The sequence below is a fragment of the Microcaecilia unicolor genome, chromosome 4 (genome assembly GCF_901765095.1).
Source record: "Microcaecilia unicolor chromosome 4, aMicUni1.1, whole genome shotgun sequence".
NCBI classification, from domain to species: Eukaryota; Metazoa; Chordata; class Amphibia; order Gymnophiona; family Siphonopidae; genus Microcaecilia; species Microcaecilia unicolor.
In genome coordinates this window covers 152,438,322-152,452,518 of record NC_044034.1, presented here as the reverse complement: position 1 = coordinate 152,452,518, position 14,197 = coordinate 152,438,322, and the positions used below count along the sequence as shown (strand labels likewise).

The window sequence follows — 14,197 nt, the reverse complement described above, 5'->3', positions numbered from 1 at the left end:
GCTTCACCTTGCTTAAATCCTAAATTTGTCAATATTTCATGCAATTTTTCATTCCAACATTTTGCACTTTGCTTTAATCCATAAAGACCTTTGTTTAATTTACACACTAGCTGTCTTTGTTTTGTATTTATGAAACCTGTTGGTTGTTCCATGTACAAGTCTTCAGTTATTTCTCCATGAAGAAACGCTGTTTTCACATCAATGTGGTTGACTTGCATGCCTTTTGAGACTGCAATGCTCAGAAGTGTTCTAATTGTCGTGTGTTTCACTACAGGTGCAAACACTTCATCAAAATCTTCTCCATATTTTTGAAGATATCCCTTTGCCACTAATCTGGCTTTATACCTTTCCACTTTTCCTTGTGCATTCCTTTTTAACTTGAATACCCATTTGCATCCTATAGCTTTCTTGCCAGGAGGTAATTTTGTAAGAATCCAAGTATTATTTTTATCCAATGCATCAATTTCTTCTTGTGCAGCTTTATGCCATTCAGCAGCTTCTTCTGCTGGCATTTTCTCAATCTCATCCCATGTTAAGGGCTCTTGAGCTTCTGCTGACTTTGTTAGGTAAGACAGTCTTAGGGGTGGAACACCTTTGTTTTCCCTGGATGAGCGTCTGACAACAGGTTGGTCTGACCTTTCCGCATCCTCTATATCTGAGAGTCCTTCTCCAATTGATTCCCCTTCTCCAACTGTACTGTCTTCTTCAATGATCCTTTCTGTGTCTGTTTCCTCTACCTGTTCCTCGTTAGATACAGATGAGTTGCTTTCAGACATCTGCCTTGGTATGGCATTTATATACACTGGCATGTCTATTATGGTTCTAGTTTCATATTCTGGATGATAAGGCTCATCTGGGATAATCCAGCCTTTATCAACCCTTTTGTTTTCATCAAAATATGTAACATGTCTTATGCCAACAATGCCAGTTTTCAGATTCAAAATTCTATATCCTTTGTGTCCTGGAGCATAGCCAACTAAAATGCCCCTTTCTGTTGTGGAATCCAGCTTATGCCTTCTTTGCTTTGGTACATGAGCATATGCTGTACTTCCAAATGTTCTTATGTGTGACAGGTTTGGCTTCCTACCATGCCATGTCTCATGTGGTGTGCGCTCAGCGCCTTTAGTTGGCATTCTGTTTTGTAGGTACACTGCTGTGAGAATGGCTTCCCCCCATAGTCTTTTAGGGAGATTGCTATCTGACAGCATACATCTGGTCATTTCCACAATTGACCTAAATTTTCTCTCTGCAACAGAATTTTGCTCTGGTGTATAAGCTACTGTTGTGATATGTTGAATGCCTTCTTGTTCTAGAAATGTGCGCATGCTTTGTGAAGTGAACTCACCACCATTGTCGGTCTGAAGAACCTTTGGTTTTCTTTCAAATTTATTGCTCACCATGGCTACGTATTTCTTCAGCATGTCTGTGACTTGACTTTTTTCTTTCAGCAAATAGGCCACACAATATCTAGAGAAATCATCCAAGAATATTAGCACAAATCTGTTATTTCCCAATGATGGGATATTAAACGGTCCACATAAGTCACTGTGTATTAAGTCCAGCACTTTATTACTCCTATTTCCTGTGTATGCAGGAAATGAGGGTCTCACACCTTTTTGAGTAACACAGTCTATGCATTTCTCCATATTACCAGCATCTGCACTTATCTGAATGCCGGTGGCCAGTTGCTTACTGTAAAGATCCTGGATCACCTTAGAATCACGATGTCCCAGGCGGCGGTGCCAGATTTCCGGACTACATTTACCATCATTCTTCCTTACTTGCGCCATATGTGAGGCTTCACCTGAAATGCTCAGTTTATAAACATCATTATGCATAAAAGCTTCAGCATACACTTCATCATTTTTAGAGATTGTGCACTTACTGTTTTCAAAATGAATCACAAATCCCTTCTTATCTAATGTAGATACACTAAGCATATTGCAAACTGCTTGGGGAATATACAAGACATCACTTACAGGAATTTCTTTAACTTCATTAGACACTTTGCATTTTAAGAATCCAATACCTTTTGCTTGGATCTTAGCAGTCCCTGCGTTTGCAGTTTTAAGAATACCTTCCTCTGGACACATTTCCTGAAAGAAATTCTTACAATTGGTTAAATGGCATGTGCTCCCTGAATCCAAAATCCAAGTACTTTCATTTGAATTATTATTTACCATAGTCAAAGATTTTCTGCCATTAGAAAGCCCTTGTGTTTATCTTTGTCCTTCATACATTTCCTGGTTTGAAAATTCTTTAGTTCCATTGGCTTAGGTGAGCTAGAGGGAGTGTTTTGTGTTTCCTTACACCATTTAGATACATGTCCCTCCTTTCCACATGAGTAGCAAATCAGCTTGCCCTTGGGTGGAGTTTTCCCATAGCTCCGCCTTCCTCTGTTCTTTGCCAAGAAATTTGTTTCATTTCTCTCTGACTTGCTTTGAGAACACATCTCCTCAGAATCATTTATTATGCATTCCTGCCTTAGTTTTGATGTTGCCTGTTCAAAAGATTGCCCTTCAATGGCCTCATTTACAGACCTAAAAACATCAAACTTCTTTGATAGTGAGGTAAAAGAAATGCTCTTTTCAATGCATCACACATGGGAATTCCAGAAAGTTCTAGCTTTTGAAATGAAGACATAAGATGCATAATGTGATCATTACATTTACTTTTATCCCTTAATTTGGTTTCATTCAACTCTGCCAGCCAAATTGGTTGCTGCTTTGCATATGTAGTTGCATACATAGTTCTCAGTTTATATAAAATGTCCTTTGGTGTATCTTTTCCCTCCACTAATATGGCTTGTTTCTCTGAGAGAGCTTCCAAAAGCATGCACTTCACATAATAGTTTGCATTGTCCCATTCAGCCATATTTTCAGCTGTTCTGTCTTGGTCTAAGCATATATTTAATCCTTTTGCTCGAAGGAGACATATGAATCTTAGTTCCCACTGCTGATAATTAAACTCAGTTAATTTGGGCACCTTGAGAGAATAGAAAAATGGTGAATTTCTTCCCTCAGCCATTTTCTTAGCCTTCTGTCTGCTGTGTGGGGGGAGAGAGAGACAGACTGAATCTTTCCTTTAAAACTTAAGAGAAAAATGTGGCCTTTTTTTCTGCCTGGTAATATTTCTCTTCTTTTTCAATTCCTGGACCCTGGGCCCATAACCCTTTTGTTGGATTATTTGTAGTAAATAATTAGCAGATTTTAGTACACACAGCTTCAGCTTTAGAAATGTTAATTTCTTTCTTCATCTCTCTGTCATACACCCCAGAATAATTCACTGCTGAGTCACTTTAAAGTTGAAGTAACAAAACATCTGTTTACTCACAGTTTGCAGTTAGATTATAATCAGACAGGCTTATATATACATATTACTATACATTTGTATTATCAGCTCCTTCCATGTGCTTAGATGGTAATGGATGCTCACACCACCATAGATCCTCTCAGGTTAGGAGAGATCATGAGCTCCATGTGCTCCATGTGCTGCATGTGCTGCATCTGCTGTGTCTGCTGTGTCTAACCCCCACAGGAAGTTGCATAGCTGTGTGACCTCTCTAAGTAATTCACATCAGAGGTCACAGAGTAATCACAGAGAAATAATAGCTGACAGGCAATGCATGTAAAATACAATTACATTCCAACACTTTCCCCTCTCCTACTTCTTAGCTTATCAATCAATTAATTATCATGAGCAGTTTTCATGGGGCTTCAGCAATCCACAGTCAATCCTGCCCCACAAATGCAGTAATAATAAATGGTCTGAGGCTTGAGCAAGTTTGATGTATGGCCATTTTCTGTTGCTGCATGTGTGAGACAGGAGTGATGATTCTTCACAGAGCCCAGTGGTTGGAAAAATAGGTTAGAGAATGAGGACCCGAGGTTAGGGAGAAAGGGCCCTTTAGGTATTGTAGTTGCATTTGGAATGGGGCTTATTTTTGAAATGAAATGCAAACTAAGGAAATGTTGAATATATATTTTTAAACAAAGCAAAATAAAACAGGATTATTTTGTTGTAATTGCTTTGTTTCCAATAAAAGATATCCCTAGTATACTTCTGTCAATCAAATTATAAGCTGTATTTTGGTGTATGCTTGTATAATGTCTGTTTATAGCTCTGCAAGTTTGGTATCCTAAAACCCAGCATGTCTTCCTCCTAAAAATAGAAATGGGGTTTGAGGGAAGGGTTGACTGATGATTGGGGGATGGGTGTTATTGTTGGCTTATTTGCATTTTTGGCTATACATGTGTTTATTCATTTCTTCCCCCCCCCCCCCTTTTTTTTTTTTTTTTTACAAAGCTACACTAGCTGTGTGCTGCTGGTGCAACAGCGCATTCAGATTGAATGGGCTGTGTGGGCATTACCACATGGCTTTGTAAAAGGGGGGTTATTTGTAAGCTATTCTAGGTTGTTTATTGACCATGGGTGTGGTATGAAGAACAAGTGAAATAGAATGAGCTATGAGGCAGAAAAGTACATTTTGCTAGCTAAAACAAAAACCTCAAATGTGCTTAACTTTTATATTGGAAATTAGTTTGAGATTAAAGAATTCTCAGGAATGCTGCATGGCATGTAAATGTAGGCTTGTCTTCATAATTAAGGCTTGCACCTCATAAAATGCCAAAGTATTACTGATTGTGTACTGTTGCATTAAGCTGAATTTCCCATTAAAGGAAGGTTAGAAAAGCAAACGTAGCTGATGATGCAGTATGTGTTATTTATGTTTAACCTTATAGGTTAGAAATAAATTTTCAAATGGTTTGTGCTCTATGTTCCATAGCAAATGGGCTATTGAGTCAAACCTTTCTTCCTCTATTATGTGTTATGGGTGATCATGTTAGTTCTATTTATGTCCTGTAGCTTTTCTACCTTATCCTTTTAATAATGGCTAGGTCTTTAAAGTGTATATGGCTCATGTTTTTTGGCCTTTATGATTAATTTGTCTTGCTCAGGTTTGTGTGCAGTTCTCAGTTTTCTGCTGTGCTGGGTGCACAACATGACGTATGTAAGGTGAAAAAATTGGAAATGCTATTTTGTTGTTGGTTACATTTTGGATTTTAAAAAAAGCCACCTTAATCTTGATTTTATGAGCAAGAATTTGAAGTAAAGGTGGACTTGTCACGGTTCTGTAAGCAGTATGACCTTATATTTACTCCCTTCCAAAGTATGATCTAGGGGAAAATGATGTAGGAAGCTAGCGGAGCTCATCCTCTAATTAGCAGTTAACCCATCAATCCTTACTGGTTTTCCTAGGCCCCATTTCCTTCAATTATTCAATTTGTGGCTTTTTCCAGTGCCCTCATACCTACTAAATGTACCTGTGACCTGCACTCTCTTATTCAGTTACATTAGAAAGTTGAGTTGTTTTTTTTGTGTGTCTTTCAATTGAGGGTTTGCTCTATTTGCCATGGAAAAGAATAATATATCTGTGTTCTGACCTGATCTATATTTCATTATTTTGTGGGACGCTTTCTACAGTGCATTAAGGTGTGCACTTAAAGTACTTCACTAGCAAAACGAGGTGAAATAAGCCAAAGCCTGTGAGTAAATGTTTGGGGCGTGGTCAGCAGCTGTCTGATGTTCACTGCACAATGCAGACAGCACAGAGGCCTGCATCAGATGCCCCCCTTTTTACTAGGCTTAGAACTCATGTTCATAGCTAAGGAAAATTACAGAATGCTTCTCTGTTTAGGTAAACAAGCCATACTGTGAGAACGTGGTCACATGTTTTCCAAAAACAAGCACCATCCTCCTCTTCACATACCAAATTAATTAGAGCTGTGTCTTATCTTGTGCATTCTAACTTATTTTCACACAAAGTGAAACAATCATTTTTAAACAGAATTATTTCTAATCAACAATACAGACCCTGAGTGCACTGGTCGGTCAAGACAGAGTTGAAAAACAATCTATAAAATTCACTTTTATTACAAGCCCTAATTAGAAGATCACATGATGTGCTGAAGAGAGCGGAGGTAGAATTGCTCTCCTCTCGGGCTGAACCCTCCCTACCGCCATAAAAACGTCCGTCTAACCTCAAAATAACAAATTTCAAGTGTACAGATAGTGGGAGTGCATGGACAGCTTCGTTACTCGTCTGGACACGAAGATGCCGCCGAAAAATGTAAAGAAAGAAGCTGAGAGGCGCCGCGGAAAGCAAGATGGCGGCGAGCCTGCCGAGAGAGACGCCAGAACCGATGTTCACAACTCAGCAATTGACACAAATAACAGAGGCGGTAAAATTGGCGCTAGATTCCTAGCTAAAGCAGCTAGCCACCCAGTTAACTTCAGTGGAAAATCTACTTGCCGATACGACCAGGCGCATAGGCGAACTAGAACAAAGAGTGTCCGCCATAGAAGATGAGGGGGCCGGAACAACAACACAGCTTAAAGAATTGAGATCCCTGGTGCAGAAGCAATCTCAACAACTTGACGATCTTGAAAATCGCTCGCGACGAGCCAACCTGCGAATAGTAGGCATACCTGAGACTATACCAGAGCGCCTGCTGCCCTCAGTACTAGAAAAGTGGCTGCAGAACGAGTTTGCGCTGTCAGACGGAATGGGTGCCATTTGTCTAGAGCGAGCGCACCGGGTGGGGCGGAAAATAGACAACAACCAGAGACCCAGGATGGCGATGGTCAAAGTACACAACTTCGTGCACAAGGTGGAAATTTTAAGAGGTGCCCGACTGAAACGAGAAACCTTGGCCTTCGAGGGCTCACCGGTGAGGATCTACCAAGATTACTCTTACGCCTTACAGGAATGGAGAAGGGCCTACAGCCAGATTTGTACAACATTGGTAGAAGCGAATAAAAAATTCATGCTAGTATACCCCGCCACACTGCGAGTCAATCATCAGGGCAAATGGCAAGTGTTCATGACCCCAAAAAAAGCTCAAGAATGGGCGACAGAGACACTTCAGTCACAGCAAAGCATGGATAAATAAATAAAGGACTAAAGAGATCAGATCCTGGCTTTAAACAGCAGGCAAAGCAGAGGCCCAGAGTCATCAAAGAAGGTATTGGAAAGGGGCCCATAGCTGCAGTAAATGGTGGGGGAGGGGGAAGCCCCACATCATTGATCTCCCTATTTCTTTCATATGTTAGGTGGGGGGAACAGATGGGTTTGTATGGGGATGAGCAGGGAGTTAAGGGAGGGTGGGAGGGAAAGGGTAGGGCAGCAGGGTAGGAAGGGGGGATTTAGCGCGGGAAGTAAGCAAGCAATGACCATGAGACAACATATTTCTAGGAAGTCCCATAGCACATCAAGAGAGACCTGGGTAAACAGAACAATCCACAGTGTCTCGGGTGAGGCTGGGCACCTGAGGCTGACATATCAATGTTATTTATTACGTAGAGTCCCACAGACTAAAAGCACATTAAAACCATCAGATTTGCCTCCTGGAACGTGGGAGGTATAGCGACCCCGATAAAAAGGGCAAAAATCTTATCCAATCTTAAGAGACAGAAAGTAGATATCGGATGTCTCCAAGAGACAAGACTTACACCAGAGGAGCATAACAAACTAAAAAGACAGTGGGTGGGGGAGGTACACTCAGCATCCTCTGGGGATCGGAAAGGGGAGTGGCAGTGCTGATAAGAAAAGGGATAGGTACAAAGTCCGAATTAGTGAAAGCAGATCCAAAAGGGCGATATGTTTTGGTACGGATATGGGTACAACAGAGAAACTTCCTACTTCTGGGAATATATGGACCAAATATTTATGATGCACAATTTTACCCTAATCTTGTTCAGCTGTGCCTCCCATACAAACCTGAGCAGCTCCTGGTAATGGGAGATCTCAACCTAGTGGTAGATCCAAATGCAGACTGTTCAAACCCGAGAGTTGCTTCGAGAGGAGGACCAAGAGCGCATGTACTTAAGTCCTTTAAGCGCTCTCTCAGTTTGGTAGACACTTGGCGTAGTTTATACCCTGGGGAGAGAGACTTTACCCACCTTTCCAGAGCACATGGCACACTTTCCAACTTACTCCTCACCGGCCTCCCAGTCGGCCATCTATCCCCCCTTCAATCCGTTCAGAACGCTGCTGCACGTCTTATGTTCCGCCAAAACCGATATACTCATATCACCCCTCTCCTTAAATCACTTCATTGGCTTCCGATCAGATATCGCATACAATTCAAGCTCCTCCTCCTTACCTACAAATGCACTCAGTCTGCGGCTCCTCACTACCTCTCCACCCTCATCTTCCCCTATGTTCCCGCCCGCAACCTCCGCTCACAGGACAAAGCCCTTCTCTCAGTACCCTTCTCCACCACTGCCAACTCCAGGCTCCGCTCATTCTGCCTTGCCTCACCCTATGCCTGGAATAATCTTCCTTTACCCATACGCCATGCCCCCTCCCTACCCATCTTCAAATCTCTGCTTAAAACTCACCTCTTCAATGCTGCCTTCGGCGCCTAACCGCCCGAGAAATATAAAATACCCCAATCTATCCACCCTATCAGATTAACTGTTCACTCGTCCTCTAGATTGTTCACTTGTCTTTAGATTGTTCTCTTGTCTTTTAGATTGTAAGCTCTTTGAGCAGGGACTGTCCTTCTATGTTTGAATTGTACAGCGCTGCGTAACCCTAGTAGTGCTTTAGAAATGGTTGTTGTTGTTGTTATTATTAATAGCCCAGACCGCATTTCCATGGGTGCGGGCTGCTGAGATAGGCCCGGAGGAGATATCAGATCATTCCATAATATGGATAGATGTGGAGGTACCCGGGTTCTATCAGCAGGGTAGGAATTGGAGGTTCCCAAACTATTTGTCCCAGAACAGTGAATTCCAAGAGCATATCAAAAAGAAATGGGCGGACTATGTTCAGAATAATAGGGAACACATGGATCAGCCTGGCCTGTTCTGGAGTGCAGCTAAAGCCGTACTCAGAGGAGAGATAATAGCCTTTGTACACGCTCATAATAAAAAGCAAACGATAGCAATAATGAGATTGGAACAAACTTAAAAAAAAGCAAAAGCTAGATACATTAAGCAGCAGACCCAAGAACATAAAGACCAGCTTCGAGCATTGCAGGCGACGCTTAATGCTTTGCTCCATGACCGAAGCAAGATACCTAGCACATCAGAAATTTAAATTTTGCAGGTTTGGAAACAGACCCGGGACGATGTTAGCAAACTTAGTTTTGGTGTGGGGACCGCGCAAGCCGATAATAGCCCTCCAAGATGAGACGGGTCTCATGCAGAATAAGAGCGAAAGGATAGCTGAGATATTGACACAATTGTTTTCTACATTGTATAGTTCGCCTGAGGACCCAGAGGAAGGAGAAATACAAAAAATTTTGGAACAGGCAGAGCTCCCGAAATTAACAGACAGTGAACGGGCAGTCCTAGAAGAACCATTAGATGCTAGGGAGATACAGGAAGTAGTAAAGTACCTACCACTTGGATCCGCGCCAGGCCCTGATGGGTACACCGGGGAATTTTATAAAATTCTACCACACTCTTTTTACCCGGTTATCAGTGATTACTATGAACAAGTGGTTAGGGAGGGTCATTTCCCACATCATGCAAACACAGCCTTGATCTCCCTGATCTTGAAACCCGGGAGACCAGAGGGTCAGGCTGATTCATATAGGCCCATCTCTTTACTCAATGTTGACCTAAAAATACTGGCCAGGATCCTAGTGAATCGCTTGGCCGGGATTTTGCCCAGATTAGTGGGCGAGGAGCAGGTGGGATTTGTTAAGACTAGACAGGCAGCCAAAAACGTGCGTAGACTGCTCTTAGCCATGGCGACCGGTCAGCTGACAGAAACCCCAACGTCCATATTTTCACTTGATGCTGAAAAAGCATTTGATCAGGTGGGGTGGACATATTTGTTCCAAGTACTGAGACATATGGATTTTGGGGGCTGGTATTATAGAGCTATAGAATCCTTGTATTCGAATCCATCTGCCTCGGTGATAGTAAATGGAGTTAAAGCAGAATCATTTGAAATCTCCAGGGGTACCAGGCAGGGCTGCCCCTTATCCCCTACATTGTTTATCCTATCACTAGAACCCTTACTGAGGCTTATAAAGAGGGCAGAGGGGATCCCCGGGGTGCAAGTTGGGGGGGATACCATAAAGGCCTTAGCGTTTGCAGATGACCTGATGATAATATCAGCCCGCCCGATGAACTCTTTGGACCAGCTGCTGAACCTAACAAGGGAATTTCGGCGAGTCTCTGGTTTCACGCTGAATAAAAAAAAGTCTCAAATAATGGACGTCTATCCGAGTGGAACCCAGCAAGAGAAGGAAAGGTGTCCCATAACCAGAGTGGAAGAGAAAATTAAATACCTTGGAACCAACATTCCTCAAGGCCTAGCTAAATTATACCAAGAAAATGTTGAGCCCTTGCTTGAGACTACTCGCATAAAACTCCAGTTGTGGGAGAAATATCCACTGTCCCTTATGGGACAAAATGCCATTTATAACATGATGATAGTACCAAAGTGGCTCTATAAATTTCAGACCCTTCCACTTTTTCTCAAGAAAGAAGATGAAAAACGCTTGCACCGGGTATATACAGCGTTTTCTGTGGAAGGGAAGGAAAGCACGTCTCCCAATACGGACGCTGCAAATACCACGAGAATATGGAGGATTGGGACTGCTCAGCATCAGGTATCTCACAATAGCAAGTGGCATGCGACATATTTCTGATTGGTACAGATCAACCTCAGACTTTTCAGCAACAAATTTGGAAACTACCTTAACACAGGGAATACATTTCAGTAGCTTGTTGCATGTGGGAGGATGTCAGGCTCCTAAAGTCCTACAACAATCTCATATAATGCCCACAGAAAAGGCGGTCTGGAAGCGGGTTTTTCTGGATGAATCACGCCATTTCAAGCAATTTGCAATAACCCACAATTCCCACCGGGAACTCTACACCGTAGATTTAGCCAATGGCAGCAGAGAGGACTGGTATACCTATATCAGGTTTTGACGTCAGAGGGAAGAACCAGGCCATTCGTGGAGCTTCAGGCCCAGTTTACATTTGATCAAAGTGATAGATTCCACTACTGGCAATTGAGACATTATATAAACAGCTTGCCCTGGGAATGCCTCACAGAAGATGTGCAGGAGGAGATTTCCTCAGCCTTTTCATTAAGGGCACAGGGTAGAGTGTCTTTGACAATGCATCATAGACATGTAAGAGACATGACAGAAGAAATAGACTATGTGACACTGGCCCAGGCATGGACGGAGGAACTGCTAATGACCTTAACGCCTCAAATACTACAGGGATACATTTATTCGACGCAAAAATCATCAAAGATGGTCCAATATTGTGAAATGGAATACAAATTTGCATTAAGAACTTACATTCCACCAAGGAGGGCCTTCCATATGGGAGTCTCTCCAGACGGTGCATGCCCCTAGTGCGGGATGCAGGGCGCGACACTAGGGCACATGTTCTGGTCTTGCTCAAAAATACAAAGATTTTGGACCAGAGTAATACAAACGACATCCAGTATGTGGGGCGCCACATGGAAGAAAGGGCCGCTGTTGTTGTTCGGAAGACCAAGGATAGTTCGACCAACTTTAGCAGGCTTCAAGGGATTTACTCATAGAGCCGTAATGACAGCAAAAAAACTTATTCTCACAGAGTGGATTACAAACAAAGAGCCGACCCTGCAGCAGTGGCGTGGATTGTTAATGGATTACATGAAATTCGAAAAGAGACTAGCAGACTATAGAGGAGAACGGAGATTCACAGACAAAGACTTCTATCGACTGTGGACCCCGTTTTGGCAGACAATACCCCCAGGGGGTAGAGGACGTATCTTAAATATGTGAGAAATGGTCAATGCTATATTCAAGAAGAATAGACCTTACTAAACAAAGGGTTGAGGGCGGGAGATGGGAGGAGGGGAGGGGGGATGGAGATGGGGATAGAGTGGAGGGTGGGGTGAGTAAGTTCTGATGAGTTAAATTTAAAGTTTGTTATTATACAGAATACTGTATTGAGACTGGGAATGATCACTGTTCTTAAACCAGGCCTTTATATAGCTTATAGATTAGAATAGAATTGGAGAATTAGAAGAATTTGTAAGATGTATTTAATCTCATGCAAAATAATAAATTTCAAAATAAATACAAGCCCTAATTAGCTAATTGTGTTAAGTGTGTAGCTGGCCCTCTTCTATGACTGGGCATGCATTTGTGCATTGAACTATAGGTTCCATTTACAGAATTTAGGGGATTGGAGGTACTTCTATAAAGCAGCACCTAGTTTCCGGTATGAACAGTGCACATAAATGTCAGTATTTTAGTCATTTGCATGCATAAGTGGCAATATAAGTATGTAAATGACCTCTTCTAATATACTGAGCAGTGTAAAAGTATGCATGTTGCTTTCATGGCATGTGCTTTCACTGTGGGCATGCACATGGGCAGAGTTTGGGTGGTGTGAGCAAGTATATGCTTGGATTATAGAATGCTATAATTTATGCCCATCCTTACTAAATGTGAGTGTGGTTATTTACACCAGCTATAGGGCTGGTCTAAATGATTGCACCTTAAATAAAAGTGTGTTTCCAGCCACTTATGATAGTATTTTATACAGAAAAATAGTCTCGAAATAGGCATATTGTGCTACCTTCAACTAGGCACCTGGCTATAAAATTGCCGTCATTATGCCATGAATAACCAACAGTCAGCCGGTTGATAATAATCAAAATTCACAGTGTGAACTCTATTTTCATATTTTCCCTTCTCATTGCCTAAGGTGTTGGGGCTAGATATAAATTTCTACATTTGCTTTGGTTTAGTCATATTAGTAGTCCAGTTCAAAACACAAAGGAAAAGATGGAGATATGTATGGGGTACTTTGTTTAGTAACTGTTTCCCCTCCCCCACCCCCAATTACACTACTGTGGTTTCTGTAAACATTTTCTTTTATCAACTGTATTCATTTAGACACTTGCTTTGCTATTGTGAGTTTTCATTGCTTTTTATTCTCAGTGGTAATTAGCTAAAGATCGTATTACACTAAAGCTGAAACTTCACCTATAAAAATGATTTAGACCTTAATTTTGTTTGTTTGTTTGCAGAAGTGCATACGATTTAACCCTGATGCTACTGTGTGGATTGCGAAACAGCGAATTCTGTGCTCTTTGAATCAGAGTTTGAAAGATGCCCTCAATTACGGGCTGTTCCAGCCAGCCTGCAATGGGAGGGATGGAAAATTTTTGGATGAGGAGCGACTTCTTAGAGAATATCCACAGCCAATGAACAGAGGCGTTCCTTCCTTGGAGGTGCTTCACTAGTAATTGAATGACTTACATTTGCAGCCCTGATGAACTGATTACTCTTAATCTGTGCTTTAGCATATCTTATAGTTTAAGAATCAGACTTTTATATGAAGTGCTGCATGCTGTAATAATTTATTTATACGGTCATCATGGAGTCTTTGGCTTTTTAAAGGACCAACACGGAAATAGGTTGCAATACCTGACCTTTAGAGACCCCACAATCCTCCTCTTCCCAGGGCTGGCTTTATCATTAGGTAGACCAGACATATGCCTAGGGTGGCAACTTTTGGAGGTAAAGGGATGGGTGGCAAAGAGCAGCTGTGAGTATAGCAAAAAAAAAAAAGCCCTGACAGCTACAAAAATGAAAAAAACCAGCAGTACATACTTTTACTTACAGGGAGGGTGGGCAGTTTCCTCGTAGAGCAGGTAAATGGCTTTTGGAAATCGCTGTGATTGGGACAATTTTATAAATCTTTTACCACATGTAAAGCATGTTTTACATGTGGAAATTTATTTATTTAAAAAACTAGTATAAAAGGCCCGTTTCAGTAGGCAATGAAACGGGCACTAGCAAGGTAATCTCCCCCCCCTGCAGCGTCCTTCCTGTCTCCCTGCAGCCACCCATCTGGTCTCAGGACCCCCTCCCCACCAACCCTCCTCTGCCCCTGCAGCCACGCATGTGCAGCGGCCCTCCTTTCCCCCTGCCCCCCCTGCAGCCACCCATGTCCAGCAACCCTCCTCTCCCCCTGCAGCTACCCATGTCCAGCAACCCTCCTCTCCCCTGCCCCCCTGCAGCCACCCATGTCCAACGACCCTCCTCTCCTTTCCCCTTGCCCCCCCTGTAGCCACCCATGTCCAGCAACCCACCTCTCTCCCCTGCAGCTACCCATGTCCAGCAACCCTCCTCTCCCCTGCTCCCCCTGCAGC

The 14,197-nt window shown here is 42.4% G+C and overlaps 1 protein-coding gene across 1 annotated transcript in view; it reads left to right on the top strand.

Moving 5' to 3' along the window:
* SHANK2 (SH3 and multiple ankyrin repeat domains 2) overlaps window positions 1-14,197 on the top strand; it is an 846,275-nt gene that overhangs the window by 165,400 nt on the left and 666,678 nt on the right. Inside the window, 1 exon segment of the mRNA XM_030200750.1 lies at window positions 13,070-13,273. Coding sequence (XP_030056610.1) covers window positions 13,070-13,273 — 204 coding nt within the window.